Source organism: Petaurus breviceps, unplaced genomic scaffold, assembly GCF_028583685.1.
Source record: "Petaurus breviceps papuanus isolate PSGF00001 unplaced genomic scaffold, PetGlider_PUasm1.0 91133, whole genome shotgun sequence".
Classification (NCBI taxonomy): Eukaryota; Metazoa; Chordata; class Mammalia; order Diprotodontia; family Petauridae; genus Petaurus; species Petaurus breviceps.
The window spans coordinates 7,494,785-7,509,823 of NW_027187419.1; the positions used below are offsets into that span (position 1 = coordinate 7,494,785).

The following is a 15,039-nucleotide window of genomic DNA, read 5'->3' on the forward strand; positions in this document are numbered from 1 at the left end:
TCAGGTTTAATGCCACTGAAATATAGCCTCTTTCCCAAAGTCCGTTGGTATGGGACATTCTCCTTACCATACTCTGCCGCTCTTGAAGGGTATGACATTTCTCTCCAAAAAGGGACAGAGTGATCAAAAATTAACTCAGACCTGATCATATCTCCTAGATGAACAATCTTTAGGGGAGGAGATAGATATACTTCTAGCCTGGTACCGCCACTCTCTAAGGAGAGCAGAGTGGTGGCCTCCACTCACAACCCCCTGCCTTCCCTCCTGGCAGTAATTAAAGTTTTCCTTGAAGAAAGTGGAGGAAGAAGAGTTTAGAGATATCTATCCTGCCTCCCTTCAGGCTACACACAAGGACACTATCCCCACCATACTTGATCTCCTTTCTTACATGCAGCGCTCTCTTTCCTTACATATATAACAATAAAAGTTTACCTGGTCCAGCCCTTCTCCTGCTTTCCGTAGATTCTGTAACTGGTAAGCACTCAGGATTCTACCATCATCATGACAACACAGATCCACTACAACACAATCCTGGTCCTCAAAGGCATTGATTTGATGAAAACTAATAAAAGGCTTACTGTAAAATACCCCTGGAAGGACCTACAGAGAAAGAAAACAAAAAGGGAGGGTTTTTATTTCTTCTTCTCTATGACACTATGGTTCATGTAGCTTAAATATAGGCGAATCAAAAATTAGGCTTCTGTTGATCTTGCAAACTTAGGGGTAGCATATCCTGACATTGGTCTTGGATCCTTGGACTGTACCCTGACTCTGTATCACATTTTCACCAAGACATGAAAGAAATAGGGTTAGAAAACCACCACAAAGAGTCAGAAAAGTGACATTGTTGGGTCAGTGTAGCCCACACAAACACAGCCAGGTCCTGCAAGAAATAGCTCAGGATTGCGTATTCATTATTCTCATCAATGACCCAGATGACTAGCTATAGAACATTTTTAACATGCATGTAGTAAATTAGGACAAGTTATAAACCCATGAAAGGCAGGGTCAGTCCTTGGCAAACTGTGGAAATGTCAGCAGTGCCATCAGAAGACATGAAATAAGAGGATCCAGTAAATGTTGTCTTCATCATTCCACCACCCCCTAGTTGATAAAATTGGAGAAAGCAAGAAGCAAATAAGAGGTAATAAGGTATTTATAGGTGTGAAAATGTATTAACACCCATTTATCCCTTTTCAAAGTGTGATAAAATTAGAAGGGGACCTGTCCGTTGCACAGGTAAAAGACTATATATTAAGACAGTAGAACAGTTCCAGGCAGTTTCAGGCACAGGTGGGATACATAAAACAAGGAACAGAGAAATGCACACCTTCTGTGGAGACATGGATAGAGAGAGGAGCAGCATTTCAGGAAGGAAGCAGCTCCAAAGAAGCAAGACCTCTGGCAGCAGAGAAGAGAGCTGACTATGGATTCAATTAAGACTCAGACCTAGCAGTTGAGAGTTGAACTTTGAAGAGCATACCCAAAGAGCCCAGACGATAGACTCACCCAACAGAGATGCTGAACCCAGGAAGAAATAGCATGAGGACACAAGAAGAATAAAAGCATCAGAGCTCTGGAATCCCAGAGATATGTGTGTTGTTTTGGCCATTTGTTCCCTAGATATGTATGTATTCTAGGTCTGTATTCACCCTTCCCATTGACATTTTCTGTATTGGTGGGAAAGTATGTTCCAGGTTAATGGGAAGAGGGGGAAATGTTTCATAACTATGGTTCATATTATGCCATCTTAGTATATGCCTTTGCTTTAAACTAATTCTGTCTACTAGCTGACTATTAAAGTTAACCTCCCTGATAAGGACACATGAACTTTAATTTTAAGAATAAAGAACCATAGACTTGAACCCCAGAGATAGTAGCCAGTGCCCTGGTAATCTCAACCTTTAAACCAACAATTTTGGGAAGGTATCCCAAAAAGGGTTTTTTACTAAATCAATTTCAAGGTATTCCATCTAGAAAGAAAAGCAAAGCAGAAACATATACATAAATGGAGGAAGGGCATTTATCTGTTTAAAGACTTTCAAAACACTCCATATATATTATCCAATTTGCTCCTCACAGTAACTCAAATTATCTCCATTTTACAAATCAGAAAACGAAGATTGAGAAAATAAATGATTTCCACAAATTTCCACAGCCAGTAAGTGGCAGACCAGAAATTCCAACCCAAGTCTTTTGACTGTTTCCACTGTACCATGGTTGAATTCCATGGTTTAAACTGCTTTCAGACTGAAAAAAGTGATACCAGTCCCCCCAATAAATATTTGATTGAATTTGCATTAAAGAATCACTGATTAACAGAATTCATTTTATTTGAGCCTAAATGAGATTATCTAACCCCCTATATATTATTACATAGGGACAGGGACTATAGTTTCACTGATACTGGGAACTTCTAGGTGAAGAAACCATCTTCTCTGCAACTGATAAGTCTTAGAGTTATCTAGACTGGTGATGTCAAACTCAAATAGAAAGGGAGCCATTCATGAGTACATAAGGATCCTTGTGGGCAGCAAACTGACTTAGTTTTAAAATGTAATATTATCTATGTTCTATTGTATTTTTATTTGTTTTGTTAAATATTTTCCAATTACATTTTAACCTAGTTCTTGTTGCTGGCTGTGTATTTGACATCTCTGGTCTAGAGCCCTGAGATGTCAAGTGCCTTGCCCAAGGTCATACAGCCAGTATCAGAAGCAGGATTTGAACCCAGGTCTTCCTGTCTCCAGTGCCAGTTCCCTGTCCATTATTCCACATGTTAAAGAAAATAACCTCTTAAAATCAGTTTTTAGTTTGGGGCATCAAGTTGCCTTTTTGATGCTAGGATAAGAGCAGGTGGAACCATCCCACAGAAGTTATATGAGCTACTATAACTTCCTGGTCTGTCAGTCTCTTAGAGGTATTTGAGCCCAAATTACCTCTATCCTCATAACCATCCCCCACCCTACAGGTTCTCTGTTTGAGAAATCTCTGGGTCTATTTACAATGCAGGACTATGCTCATAAAACAAAACCAAAAAAACCCCTAATTCCTATTATTCAAGGGGTTCCAAGAAACCTATCATTTTTTATGGTCCTCTGGGACAAAATCCTGGAATATTGACCTGCTCATCAGCCAGCACTGCGAAACAGGAGGTTGAAACTCCCGACTTTGTAAGCATTGTTGTAACCATAGCAGGAAGTTAGGAGAGCTTATAATTAAACGGTGGAGAAACGAAGGAAGTCATGAGACTACTATACATGCAAACCCTACATCAGCAATAACTGCCATGTGGAAGAGGCACTGCTAGGATAATGCTCACAGATGTCCTTTTAATTGATTCAGCTGGTTAATATAATCATTTCCTAAAGTGATTCTAATACGCAGAACCTGCTGTATTAAATGCAAATAGCTAATCCAGACCATGGAGAAGGATAATATCCATGGTTTCAAGGAAGATAAGATTAGAGAGTAAGAAATGGTCCCAGTGGTCAAGTATATGTCTGATAAGTATTTATTAAGCACCTACTATGTGCCAGGCATTGTGTTAAGTGCCTTACAAATATTATCTCATTTGATCCTCACAACCTTCCCATCAAGCCGGTGCCATTATTATCCCCATTTTACAGTTGAGGAAACTGAGGCAGCTGGAAGTCATATAGCTAGGAAGGGGTTGGGACTGGGATTGAATTCAGGTCTCCTTGATTCCAGGACCAGGACTCTCTCCACTGTGCCACCTAGCTTTCTCTAATACCACATGATATTATCACTGTGGGAATTTCATCCAAAATATTACAACTGATTCATTGTCTCCTGTATGACTCTAGAGAACCCAGGAAGATCTGGGTTCAAATGCTGCCTCAAATATTTTTGATCCGTAACCTTGGGCAAGCAAGTCACTTAACCTCTTTGGGTTTCAGTTTTCTCATCTTTTAAATGAGGAGGTTGCACTGGATGACCTCTGTGGTCCTTTCCAACTCCATACCTATGATCCTATGTCCTCCCAAAAATCCACCCCAGGAATTCCAACCAATGTGATGGGAGTAAACCCTGAGTTTCTTGACAACGATGAAGGAATTTCTTGATACCAATAGAGGGCTCCTCATCTCTGATGAGAAATTAACAATATGGAAACTGGCCTTTGTGCAAATTCATCTCTGAACAATTTTTCTAAAACAACAAACATTTATTAAGCTCCTACAGTGTGCAAAGCACTGCTGGCATACATACTCAAAATACCTACTTTTCCTGTATGCTTATCCACCACATGAAACCGTGTATTATACTGGGGTTCCCAACTGATTCCATCCAAAAAGGCCTTCCCCCGAACTTTAGAAGTGATAATTTTCCACAGGTTCATCTTTAGGGGCTGCTCAATGAAGATGACATAGTTTTTTGTCATTCCTGAAAGGTCCAGAAGAACAATTTTGGCTTATTGATTTTTCACTCAATGAACTTAATAGATACCCATTGCAAGCCAGGTACTATACTAGGCACCAGGAGAGTCAAAGGCAAAAGTGAAACTGTCCCTCACCTCAGAGAGCTTAAATTCTGTTGGAGGACCTTAGAGTTTGGCAAAGCAGAGGGAAATAAACAGCTTGGGTGACACAAAACCATGTCTCAGCAGATCATCAACCTCAACAAAGACTACTGTGCATAGCATTTCCAATCCCTACAAGATGAAGGGAAATGCCAGGAAATACTGACATCCATCTTCTACTTCCTCATCTCTTGATCCAGATATACTATATTTTAAAAAACAGGTTTCACACACGGTTTGGAAATCTTATGCTGAGCCAGAACAACAGAATTGGCTTCACTTGTGGTCCTACATGCACAGGAATTCACAGGAAAAAAACATCTTTACTCTTCAGACCTCTTCCTTCTTTCAGGGGGTCAGCAAAGCAGGAGCATTTTGGACAATATGGTTTAAAATGCAGGAGAAGACATATTTCTGTAGTGATCCTGAATAAATCTACAGAGGGTGTTTCCTAAAGATTTAAATAACTCCTTCCTATCATGCTTTCAAATTAGTAAGGTACAATTAAGGGCACCTTAATCATATACCAAGATAATGTCACACTCCTCTCCAGGCTGCCCTCTGGGCTCTCCTCTCTCTAGCATGTCTCAGAAACATTTTCATCCTGAAAGGTTACTCTGGCCCTGGAATTCATACATTGGAAGTATCTTCAGTCTCTGCAGCCTTTCTCCTTCCAACTTAATAGATCTTCCCAGATTGTATATTTAAGGAGGACACCCAGGTCAGCCATGTTTCATTCCTCTCCAGTCTGCATTTCATATTTTCTCTATCACGCTCCCCCTTCCTTCCCTTACCCCATTCTGTCTTCCACTTCCCCACTTTTTTCTACTTTCTTCTCTGCTATCTTCTCCCATCAGAATATAATTTCCTTGGGGAAGCTAGGTGGCACAGTGAATAGAGCATTGCCCTGAAGTCAGGAGGACCTGAGTTCAAATCTGGCCTCAGACACTTAACACTTACTAGCTATGTGACCTTGGGCAAGTCACTTAACCCCAATTGCTCTGCATTCCCCTCTCCAAAAAGCAAAAACAAACAAACAAAAAGAATATAATTTCCTTGAGAACAAGGATGATCTTGAGGCTTGTATTCTCATCACTTAGCACAGTTTCTGGCACCTAAGTGTCTATGAAATGCCTGTTGACTGACTAATCTATTACTAAGCAGTTATATGCTTGGAGTTATGGTTTTTTCCCCCCATCATAGTGATAACTTGAACTGATCTGCTTTATGAGTAGAGCACAGAAGGCAAAAGGCCACAGGGAGGCCTGTCTGAAACACTAATGGTGGAATACAACCTAGGAACTGGGCCTAGTTAGCCCTCTGTTCCAATCAACTATTGCTAACCAAGCAACCTATGCTACGATGACAAATGAGGACCAGTAAGGTCGATTTGCTTATTATTGATTTGTTTTTCTTTGAACTCACCAAAGCTGTGGTAATAAGAAGGTTTCATCTTTTGGCCAAAAGGAATGGAACATATCACTCGAGCTCCGTGGATTGTCTCCTCGAGGTCTGCTTTCTGAGGAGGAATCTGGATAACATTATAGCAGGAACCTGGAAAATGAGAAGGGCCATCTAAAGAGTAATGCTCATGCCAGACCAAAAGCTTCAACGTTCCCTTGGATCCTGGGCAAGGAGTTACAGTGGGAATGCAATAATTGAAACATTCATGTTTCATGAAGAGAAGATTTCATACAGTAGGTTTGGAAATGGAAGATAAAACACATTCACAAGAAAAGCAATCAGACTGTTAACTGTAACTCCAAATTCTTTTATAATGCTGTATAATAAACACAAGCACTAATTTTACATTCTAAAATTGTTTTCTTGGCATTAGAGCATCGAAAGCAGGTTGAGAAAGAACTGTGTTAACTCATTGGAACATTTTTCATCTCTCTTCCTTGAGAGCAGCAGCTGTCTGAACATGAAAATAAGAGCCGAATATTCAATACATTCCAATTCAATGGGCATTTACTGAGCACACACTATGTCAATTCAGTCAGTCAATATGCATTTCTCAGGTACTTAATATGTGCCAGGCACTGTGCTAAATGCCTGGGATACAAAGAAAGGTAAAAATGAAAACAGTCCCTGCTCTAAAGAAATTCACAGTCTAATGGCAGAGACAACATGCAAACTATCATGTACAAACACGCTGTATACAGGATAAATTGGAAGTAATCAATGGAAGAAAAACTCTAGCATTAAAGGATCAGAATGTTTTAACTTGTACTTGGGGGGAAATTTTATATATGTGTATGTGTATATATATATGCATGTATGTATATGTGTATATATATATATATATGAAAAAATTTAAATTAAGCAAAAAAAATAGAAATATCAGGAAAGCCTTCTTGCAAAATATGGAATTTTAACTGAGACTTGAAGGAAGCCAGGGAGGCCGAGAGACAGAGATGAAAAGTGACAGAATACCAAACATGGGAGATGAGCCAGTGAAAATGCATGGAATCACTTGATGGAGTGCCTTATTTTTTTAAATTCAATTTTATTTTATTTTCAATTCCAAATTATCTCCTTTCCCCTATCCCTCTCCCACCCATTAAGAAATCAAGAAATACAAAACCTATTACAAATATAAAGTCATGCAAAACAAATTTCCACATTAGGCATGTACTGGGGGGAAAGCAAATAAAAGAAATAGAGAGAAAAAAAAAGTGCTTCAGTCAGCTCTCTGAATCCACTGGTTTTCTATTAGGAAGTGGGCAGTAGTTTTCATCATGAGTCCTTTGGAATTATAGTTGGTCATTGTGATGATCAGAGTTACTAAATATTATTATATAACTTTTCTTTATCTAATATATATTTATATAAATTATCTTTACAATATTGCTGTTATTGTGCAAATTGTTCTAATAGAGTGGATTGTCTGAGGAACTTAGTAAGGAGGCCAGTGTCACTGGATCTCTGATCTGGGGGGGGGGGGGGGTTGGGCAAAGAAAGAGAAGGAAGAAAAGGGAACAAAGCATAAGAATACTGACTGGAAAGGCAGGAGAGAGCCATGTTTGAAGGGTTTAGAATGACGGAGGATTTTGTCTTTGATCTTAGAGATTTACTGAATAAGGGAGTGACATGGTGAGATTTTCTCTTTAGGAAAATCACAAATTGACAGCTGAGCAAAGGATAGATTGAAGTGAGAAAAGCCTTGAAATAGGGAGACCAGATAGCAAGCTGTTTGAGTGGTCCAGGAGTGAGATGATGAAGGTCTTTGCCAGAGTGGTGGCAGCCCCAGAGGAGAGAAAGGCATATATCTAGAAGATGTTAAAAAGCTAAAATTCACAGGATTTGACAACAGACTAGATATGAGGGAAGTGTGAGGTTAAGAAAAAGAGTAAGAAGTCAAATTTTATACAGAGGTTGCAAACCCAGGTGACTAGAAGGGTTGTAGCTCCCTCAACAGTCATAGAAAAGTTAGGAAGAAGGGAGGATTTGGGAGGAAAAATGAGTTCAGTAGTTCAGTTTGGGACAAGGTTGAACTCAAGATGTTTATGAGACATCCTGTTTGAGATGTCCAATAGGCTAAGTTTATGAAAAAAACAAGTGACAGGCACTGCATATGCTAAGCAGTGAGGGTACAAGGACAAAAATGGGACAATCCCTGGAGAAGGACTTGGAATAGCATGTGTAGCAAATGATGAATGGGCCAATATGGCTGAGATGTAGAATTCAAGAAGGAGAGGAATATAAATGTGACTGAGAAAAATAGGTTGAAACCAGATTGTAAAAAGACTTTAAGTGCCAGGGAGAGAAATTTGTAATTTATCCTGGAAGCAACAGGGAGCCATAAAAACGACTTACACAGAAGCTTGACAGGAGGACTGAGTACAGGATGAATTAGAGAGAGGAGAGTCCAGAGGCAGGGAAACTAATTAGGAGCCTATTACAATAGTCCATACAAGGGACAGCTAGGTGGCACAGTGATTAGAGCACCAGCCCTGGAGTCAGGAGGACCTGACTTCAAATCTGGCCTCAAACACTTAACACTCACTAGCCATGTGACCTTGGGCAAGTCACTTAACCCCAGCGGCCCTGCCCTCCCCCCTCCAAAAAGCCCAAAAAAAAAATAGTCCACAAAAGAAGCAATGAGTGTCTGAGTGGTGGTTGGGTGGAGAGAAGGGGATGGGTGTGGGAGATGTGAAGTAAGGAAAAAGCTTGGCAACTGACTCAATATGGAGGGAAGGGGATGAGAGCAAACAGTCGAACTGGGTTGTGAATCCACAGGACAGGAAGGATGACAGAAAGCGGGAAGTGAGAAAGAAGGGTAGGTCTTAGAGGAAAGCTCCATTTTGGGCACACTGAGTTTCAGATACCTTCCAATTCAAAATGTCCAGGGGCAATTGATGAGGCAAGATTGGAGGTTATGAGGGAGAACTGTGATACAAAGATCAGGAATCCTCATCTACAGGGAGTTAATAATTAAATATTCACTGAAGAGAGGTCAAATAAGCAAAGGGAGAGCCAAGTGAAAATAGTGTCATAAAAACCCAGAGGAGCCAGTATCCAAAAGAAGAGGGTGGTCAACAGTATCAAATGTTGGGGAGAGATTAGAAAGAATGAAGAGGGAACGGCCATTGAATAATAACTGATATTTACATAGAACTTTAGTCAGTCAACCAGCATTTATTAAGTGCTTACTATATGCCAGGGACTTGTGCTAAGTGCTAAGGATGCAAAGAAATACAAACAAACAAAAACAAAACACTTTAGAGTTGACAAAGCACTATAAATATGAGGTAGGTATTAAAGGCATTCTCCTCTGCTAATGAGGAAACTGAGGCTCTAGGAGTTTAAATGATTTGTCCATGATAGCTCAGGTAGTAAATGCCAGAAGTGGGATTCAAACCCAGGTCTTCCTGACTCTAACTTCCTACATTCCTAACTCTAGCCCTTTGCCACTCTGCCTGTCTCGTGATTTGAACACAAGCCATATCCCTAAAATAAGCTCTTTAAAAAGAAAAAACATTCCTAAGTATGCACAGGATTTACATAACCAGATCTGGGGGAAGAGATATTGGGAGGAGAGAGTTCAGACATATTCACAGCAATATGAAATACACAAGACACAGAACTCAGCACGATGGGGGCAGGGAGGGGGAGATCCAAAGGATCCTGATGCAAGCCTACAGCAGTTCCCAGGCTTGGCAAAGTTTGGCCAGCAAACAGTAGGACAGAATAGCTGGCAAGGGATTAAGTAAGCCCTTAGGAGAGTTCACAGCAGAGAATAATTGCTAGCATTTATACAGCACTTTAAGGCTTGCAAAGACTTTCTTTGTGGTGTCTCATCTGATCCCCACAACAGCCATAGGAAGAAGGTGCCATCATTATCTTCATTTTACAGATGAGGAAACTGAGGCAGGCAGAGTGACTTGCCCAGGGTCATACAACTAGTGTCTAAGTTAGAATTCAAACTTAGATATTCCTGACCCCAAGTCTAGGACTCTGTCCATGGTACCACCTACATGCCAAGAACAAAAGCAAAGAAGGGTGATCAGAGAGGAGGCACACAGCTTCTTCACTGTCAAAACATATAGTAACTAAAGTCACATAAGTAGACCAGTCTTAATGCAAACACTGTCAGTAAGTTAAAATATATGTAGCAAGACTCAAAGGAGCAAAAAATCTAGCCTGTGATGTCAGCTCCATTCAGTTCAAATCAATAAGCAAAGCAACACACTCTTATTAAGTGCCTACTATCTGCAAGACATTGTACTAGATACTGTGGGAACAAAGATTGCCAGTGCTTGTCACTAGTGGAGAGGTGAAAGTAGACAAGTCTCCTAGAGAGATTAGATTAGATTAGAGCTCCCTGAGGAAAAGGCTTGTTTTGTGCCACTATTAATGTCCTCAGAATTTAGCACAGTTCCTGACACTATGTAGGTGTTTAATAATTTATAGTAGGTACTATAAAAAATAATTTGTTAACTTGAAAAGGGAAAATTCAATTTCTATTTTCTCTACCAAGAAGGATGATTTTCAAGCTAGTAAGGAAAGAAAAGAAGAAAATGTTAAATAGGGAATCAAAATCTAAGATAAGCAGATAGGGAGAAAAGAGTTTCTGCTGTCACAGAGCCCAAACAAACTACATCTCAAGCTACTGAAAGAATTTACAAATGGTATTGCTGAGTTAGTTGTCTTTGAAGAATCATGGGGCAGCTAGGTGGCACAGTGAATAGAGCGCTGGCCCTGGAGTCAGGAAGACCTGAGTTCAAGTCCAGTCTCAGACACTTGACAGGCTTACGCTGTGTGACCTTGGGTAAGTCACTTAACCCTAATAGTCTTGCCTTCCTTACCCCTCAAAAAAAAGAATTGTGGCAAATGGTCAATTTCAACCCTAGAAATGGGTAAAATAATGGATTTTCTAAAAAGGAAATAAGATGGGCATTTTTAAACTATGTCAATGGGCCTGGCAAAATTCTAGAAATGATTATTAAGGGACATTTCCTTTCTTAGAAAGGAAGACAGAGTCACTGAAAGCCAGCATAGTTTTATTAAGGGCTAGCTGTACCAAACTAACCTGATTTTCTTTTTTGACAGAGTTACAAACGAGTAGATCTGAGAAATGTTCTAGGTTTCAGCAGGGCATTTGACAGTTTCTCACAATATCCTCTGCCACAAGATGCGGCTGAATAAATGTGGACTAAAGAATACAATCAGATGTATTCGAAACAGATTAATTTATAGGATTTGAAGAATGTTGGTTACAATAAGCACAAACAGTTTAGTGGGCCATCGCTCATAGATGAACTCTAGCTCTAGTCCTATTCTATCAATATTTTTATCAGTGATTTAAATGAAAGTATAGTCAGTTGACAAACATTTATTTATTACGTGCCAGTCATAGATGGAATACTTATTAAATCTGAAGATAACCCAAAGTTGAGAACAACAGTGATAGCTAATACTTGTATAGCACCTTAAGGTTAGAAAATCATTACATACATTATTTCATTTGATTCCCACAAGAAACCTATGAAGTATAGGATTTGTCACCCCTATTTTACAAGATGAGGAAAGTGAGAATCTACATTACTTGCCCAAGGGAAAATAGAGGATAATATTTGTCTAAGTAAAACACTACTTCCAGAAACAATAAATGACAAAAAGATCCTCTCATTTCAGGGCTTATATGAGGATAATACCAGAAAACTTAAATATAGCTGGGGTTTAGAGACAGGAAAAGGGTTTAAGACGCCATTCAGATCTCATTTTGAAACCCACTAAGGGATACTATACAAAATCATACTGCAAACATTGAGTCTCACATTTACTCTCCTCTAACAAGTTATGTATACACTTACACTCACAACCCACCCCACAGACATGAACTAACATGCAGATTTGTACTGATTTGTAGACAGAAAATATCCATCATAGATATATGATACACATACAACACTGCATATCACACACACACACACTCAAACACACACACCTGACCTGCAGACACACAAAATACAGACCACAAGGCTATATATCTCTCTCCTTGAGTAATGGGATTATAATTTTATTTTTGTATCCCTAGCACTCATTGTAAGAACTTAATAAATGATTATTGAACACCTATGCACAGAAAAGATATAAATGCATCCATTGTTGAGGGTTGTTGTTCAGTCATCTTTCAGTCATACCTGACTCTTCATGACCTCATTTGTGATCTTCTCAGCAGAGATATTGGAGTGGCTTGCCATTTCCTTCTCCAGATCATTTTACAGATAAGGAAACTGAGGCAAACAGGGTTAAGTGACTTGCCCAGGGTCATACAGGTAGTAAGTATCTGAGACAAGATTTGAACTCACAAAGATGACTTTTCCTGACTCCAGACCCAGTACCCTATTCACTGCATATCCACCTAGCTACCATCAGTGAGGGACACAAATATATACAGTGTGCCAAAACTTTTAGTGAAGCTTGAAACTTAAATAGTTTAAAACTACACTAAACCTTTTGGCACACATATTATCTCATTTGATCCTCACAATAACCCTGTGAGGAAGATGCTATTATTTTTCCATTTTACAGCTGAGAAAACTAAGGCTCAGAAAAATCAGATGACAAGCCCAGGGACACATAGCTGGTCAATGTCTGAGATGGACTTCAAACCACATTCTTCTGGAACCAAGTCCTGCATGCCTTAGGCTTAGCTAGTGAAAAAGAGAATAAGCAAGTAGATGGATGACTGGCAGAAGGTGGGCAGTAAAGATACCAATAGAGGGTTCAGCAAATAGCTACTGCTTAGTAAATACTGAGTAATTTCCTGAGAGAGTGGGTAAATATGTGGTTGTAAGAGAAAAATGTGTGCATGAATAAGAAAGTGGTTAGCCAAATAACCACAGGATGTTGCTTTTATCATAGCTTTCTTTATAATTTATAGTTGCAGGTCATTTCAAACTTAATTTCCACCTAAACATCCATGCCTAGTCCTGAAAGCTCTCCTCCATGCATGTGGGTCATCAGGGCTGAAGGAAAAGGGGCAAAAAACTGAACCACAAGCAAACGACCCTCTCAAGAAGGGAGCAAGTGGGGAGGAAAGGGAAGAAGAGAATGTTTATGTTGATGGTAAGGAATGTGCAAAGGGACCACAGGCTGGTTTCTCAGGAACACCTCCCTGCTGAGAAGTGACATCCTTTAAGTAAAGGGTTGGGACTCTGGAGAGTCTTTTCAGAATCTCCTCCATGGGGGGTGAACAATTGAAAACGATGGTCTCCTTTCCTGAACATGCAGTGATTCGCAAACATGCCAACCAGAAGAGGGAAGGAAGCCTGGGGAGCCGGTTAACCCAAGTCATCTCCGAAAAGACTCCAACTCCCACTTACCACGTGGCCCATAAGAGTTCCCCATGTTGTAAGTAGTCCCATCAGGGTCATAATGGGGATGTGCAGTTGCTCCATTCACTGCAATAAACTTACTCCAATCTACCTGCAAATTTAAAAGATCAGAGATTTGTTTTTAATATTTTGACAAAAGATTTGCTGAAAACTAGCAAAGAAAAAAGGTCTTTAGAAAAGCCTTTATGTAGAGTCTTGCAAACAGAAGGGTGTGTGTGTGTGTGTGCGTGCGCGCGCATGTGTAAGCGTGTGTGCATGCATGTGTAAGCATGTGTGTACACACTTGCATGGCACAAACAGGGTGTGTCCCAAAAATTTTAGTTCAGTTTGAAACTACTGAAATACCATGTGTGTGTATATATATATGTATGTGTATACACATATATGCATATATACCTATCTACATATATATACACACACATACACATCTGAATGAGGGAGTGAATAGAAAGATGGATTTAGCATTAGGAAGACTTCAGTTTGTGTCTTGTCTCTGACACATACATCCTTGGCTAAGTGATTCTGGGCAAATCCTTCAACCTCTCAATGCCTCATGCAAATCTCTAAAAATATAAGCTGAAGAAGCTGACTCTCTGTACTGGTAAAGAGAGAGTATCAAGTCCTTTATACCAGTAAAATCAGAGACCCAGACCAAGTTGTAGATGGATACATAAGAGATGGGTCAAGATTATTTTTGCCACTGAAAAAGTGAAAACTAAGGACAAAAAAAACCTCATATATGTTTAAGACTTCTCTAATGGTGCAGAATTCAAAATCCAACGCCATAATTAGAGCTCAAGCACTAACCAACTAACCAACATTAGGACTGACCTGACTCTCTATTGAACCAAGATACCACATACTTGGAGCCATATGTGGAGGTCCTGAAATACGTCTGAACATGATGTAGACTGAATTGTCTAAAAGCACCTTTCCAGGTAGGGGTGTGCTGGTAAGTGTATAACAACCAGCTCTTGGGGTGAAGAAGGATACACTTCTAAGTTGAATTTACACTATTTTCATTTTTTCCATCACTTTCTTAAATCTAGACAATCAACATAACAAATCAAGCCCATTTGCAGAGTTCTGAAGTGTAAATGTGCACACTGAAAATTTAACTATTATGAGCCTGTACAAGTTCGCTCTCACTAACCTACCCCATCCCTACCCCCACCCCCACCTCCTTTCTTCTAGGCCTCCCTGGAACCACAGCCCCAAGGACCAAAAGAGAATCTGGTTGGGGGAGGGAGGTAGCAGGCCTTGGGGCAACAGCAGCAAAACCTTTTTTCTTCCATTCCTCCCCCATCACTGAGAAGTAGGTTATTCTTTTGTCCTCCAGACTTAATAAAGTGTTTATCCACCTGGAATATAATCATGCTCACCAGCCCAAGGAGACTTAGCATAATGGACCGGAAGCTCAGTCAAGTTTAAGGCTCCAGCCTCCTATTCAGTTGTGAGCTGCCTCCAAAGCTCATTTTTTTTTGCTTTGCTTTTTTGGAGGGGGGAAGGTAGGGCAATTGGGGTTAAGTGACTTGCCCAAGGTCATACAGTTAGTTTTTGTGTTAAGTGTCTGAGGTTAGATTTGAACTTAGATCCTCCTGACTCCACTAGGGCCAGCGCTCTATTCACTGCGCCACCTAGCTGCCCCCAAAG

General features: G+C 40.0%; 2 protein-coding genes across 10 annotated transcripts in view; one reads left to right on the forward strand and one right to left on the reverse strand.

Annotated features, from left to right (window-relative positions):
• The window catches only part of LOC138155257 (interleukin-18-like), a 376,645-nt gene that overhangs the window by 233,424 nt on the left and 128,182 nt on the right, over positions 1-15,039 (forward strand). The window lies entirely within an intron of this gene.
• BCO2 (beta-carotene oxygenase 2) overlaps positions 1-15,039 on the reverse strand; it is a 97,050-nt gene that overhangs the window by 13,713 nt on the left and 68,298 nt on the right. For all 8 annotated transcript variants that reach the window (XM_069080376.1, XM_069080375.1, XM_069080374.1 and 5 more), the window contains 4 exons: positions 13,375-13,477; positions 5,966-6,094; positions 4,244-4,404; positions 433-600 (listed from right to left, as the gene is read on the reverse strand). In XM_069080376.1, coding sequence (XP_068936477.1) covers positions 433-600; positions 4,244-4,404; positions 5,966-6,094; positions 13,375-13,477 — 561 coding nt within the window. The remainder of the gene's footprint in view (positions 1-432; positions 601-4,243; positions 4,405-5,965; positions 6,095-13,374; positions 13,478-15,039) is intronic.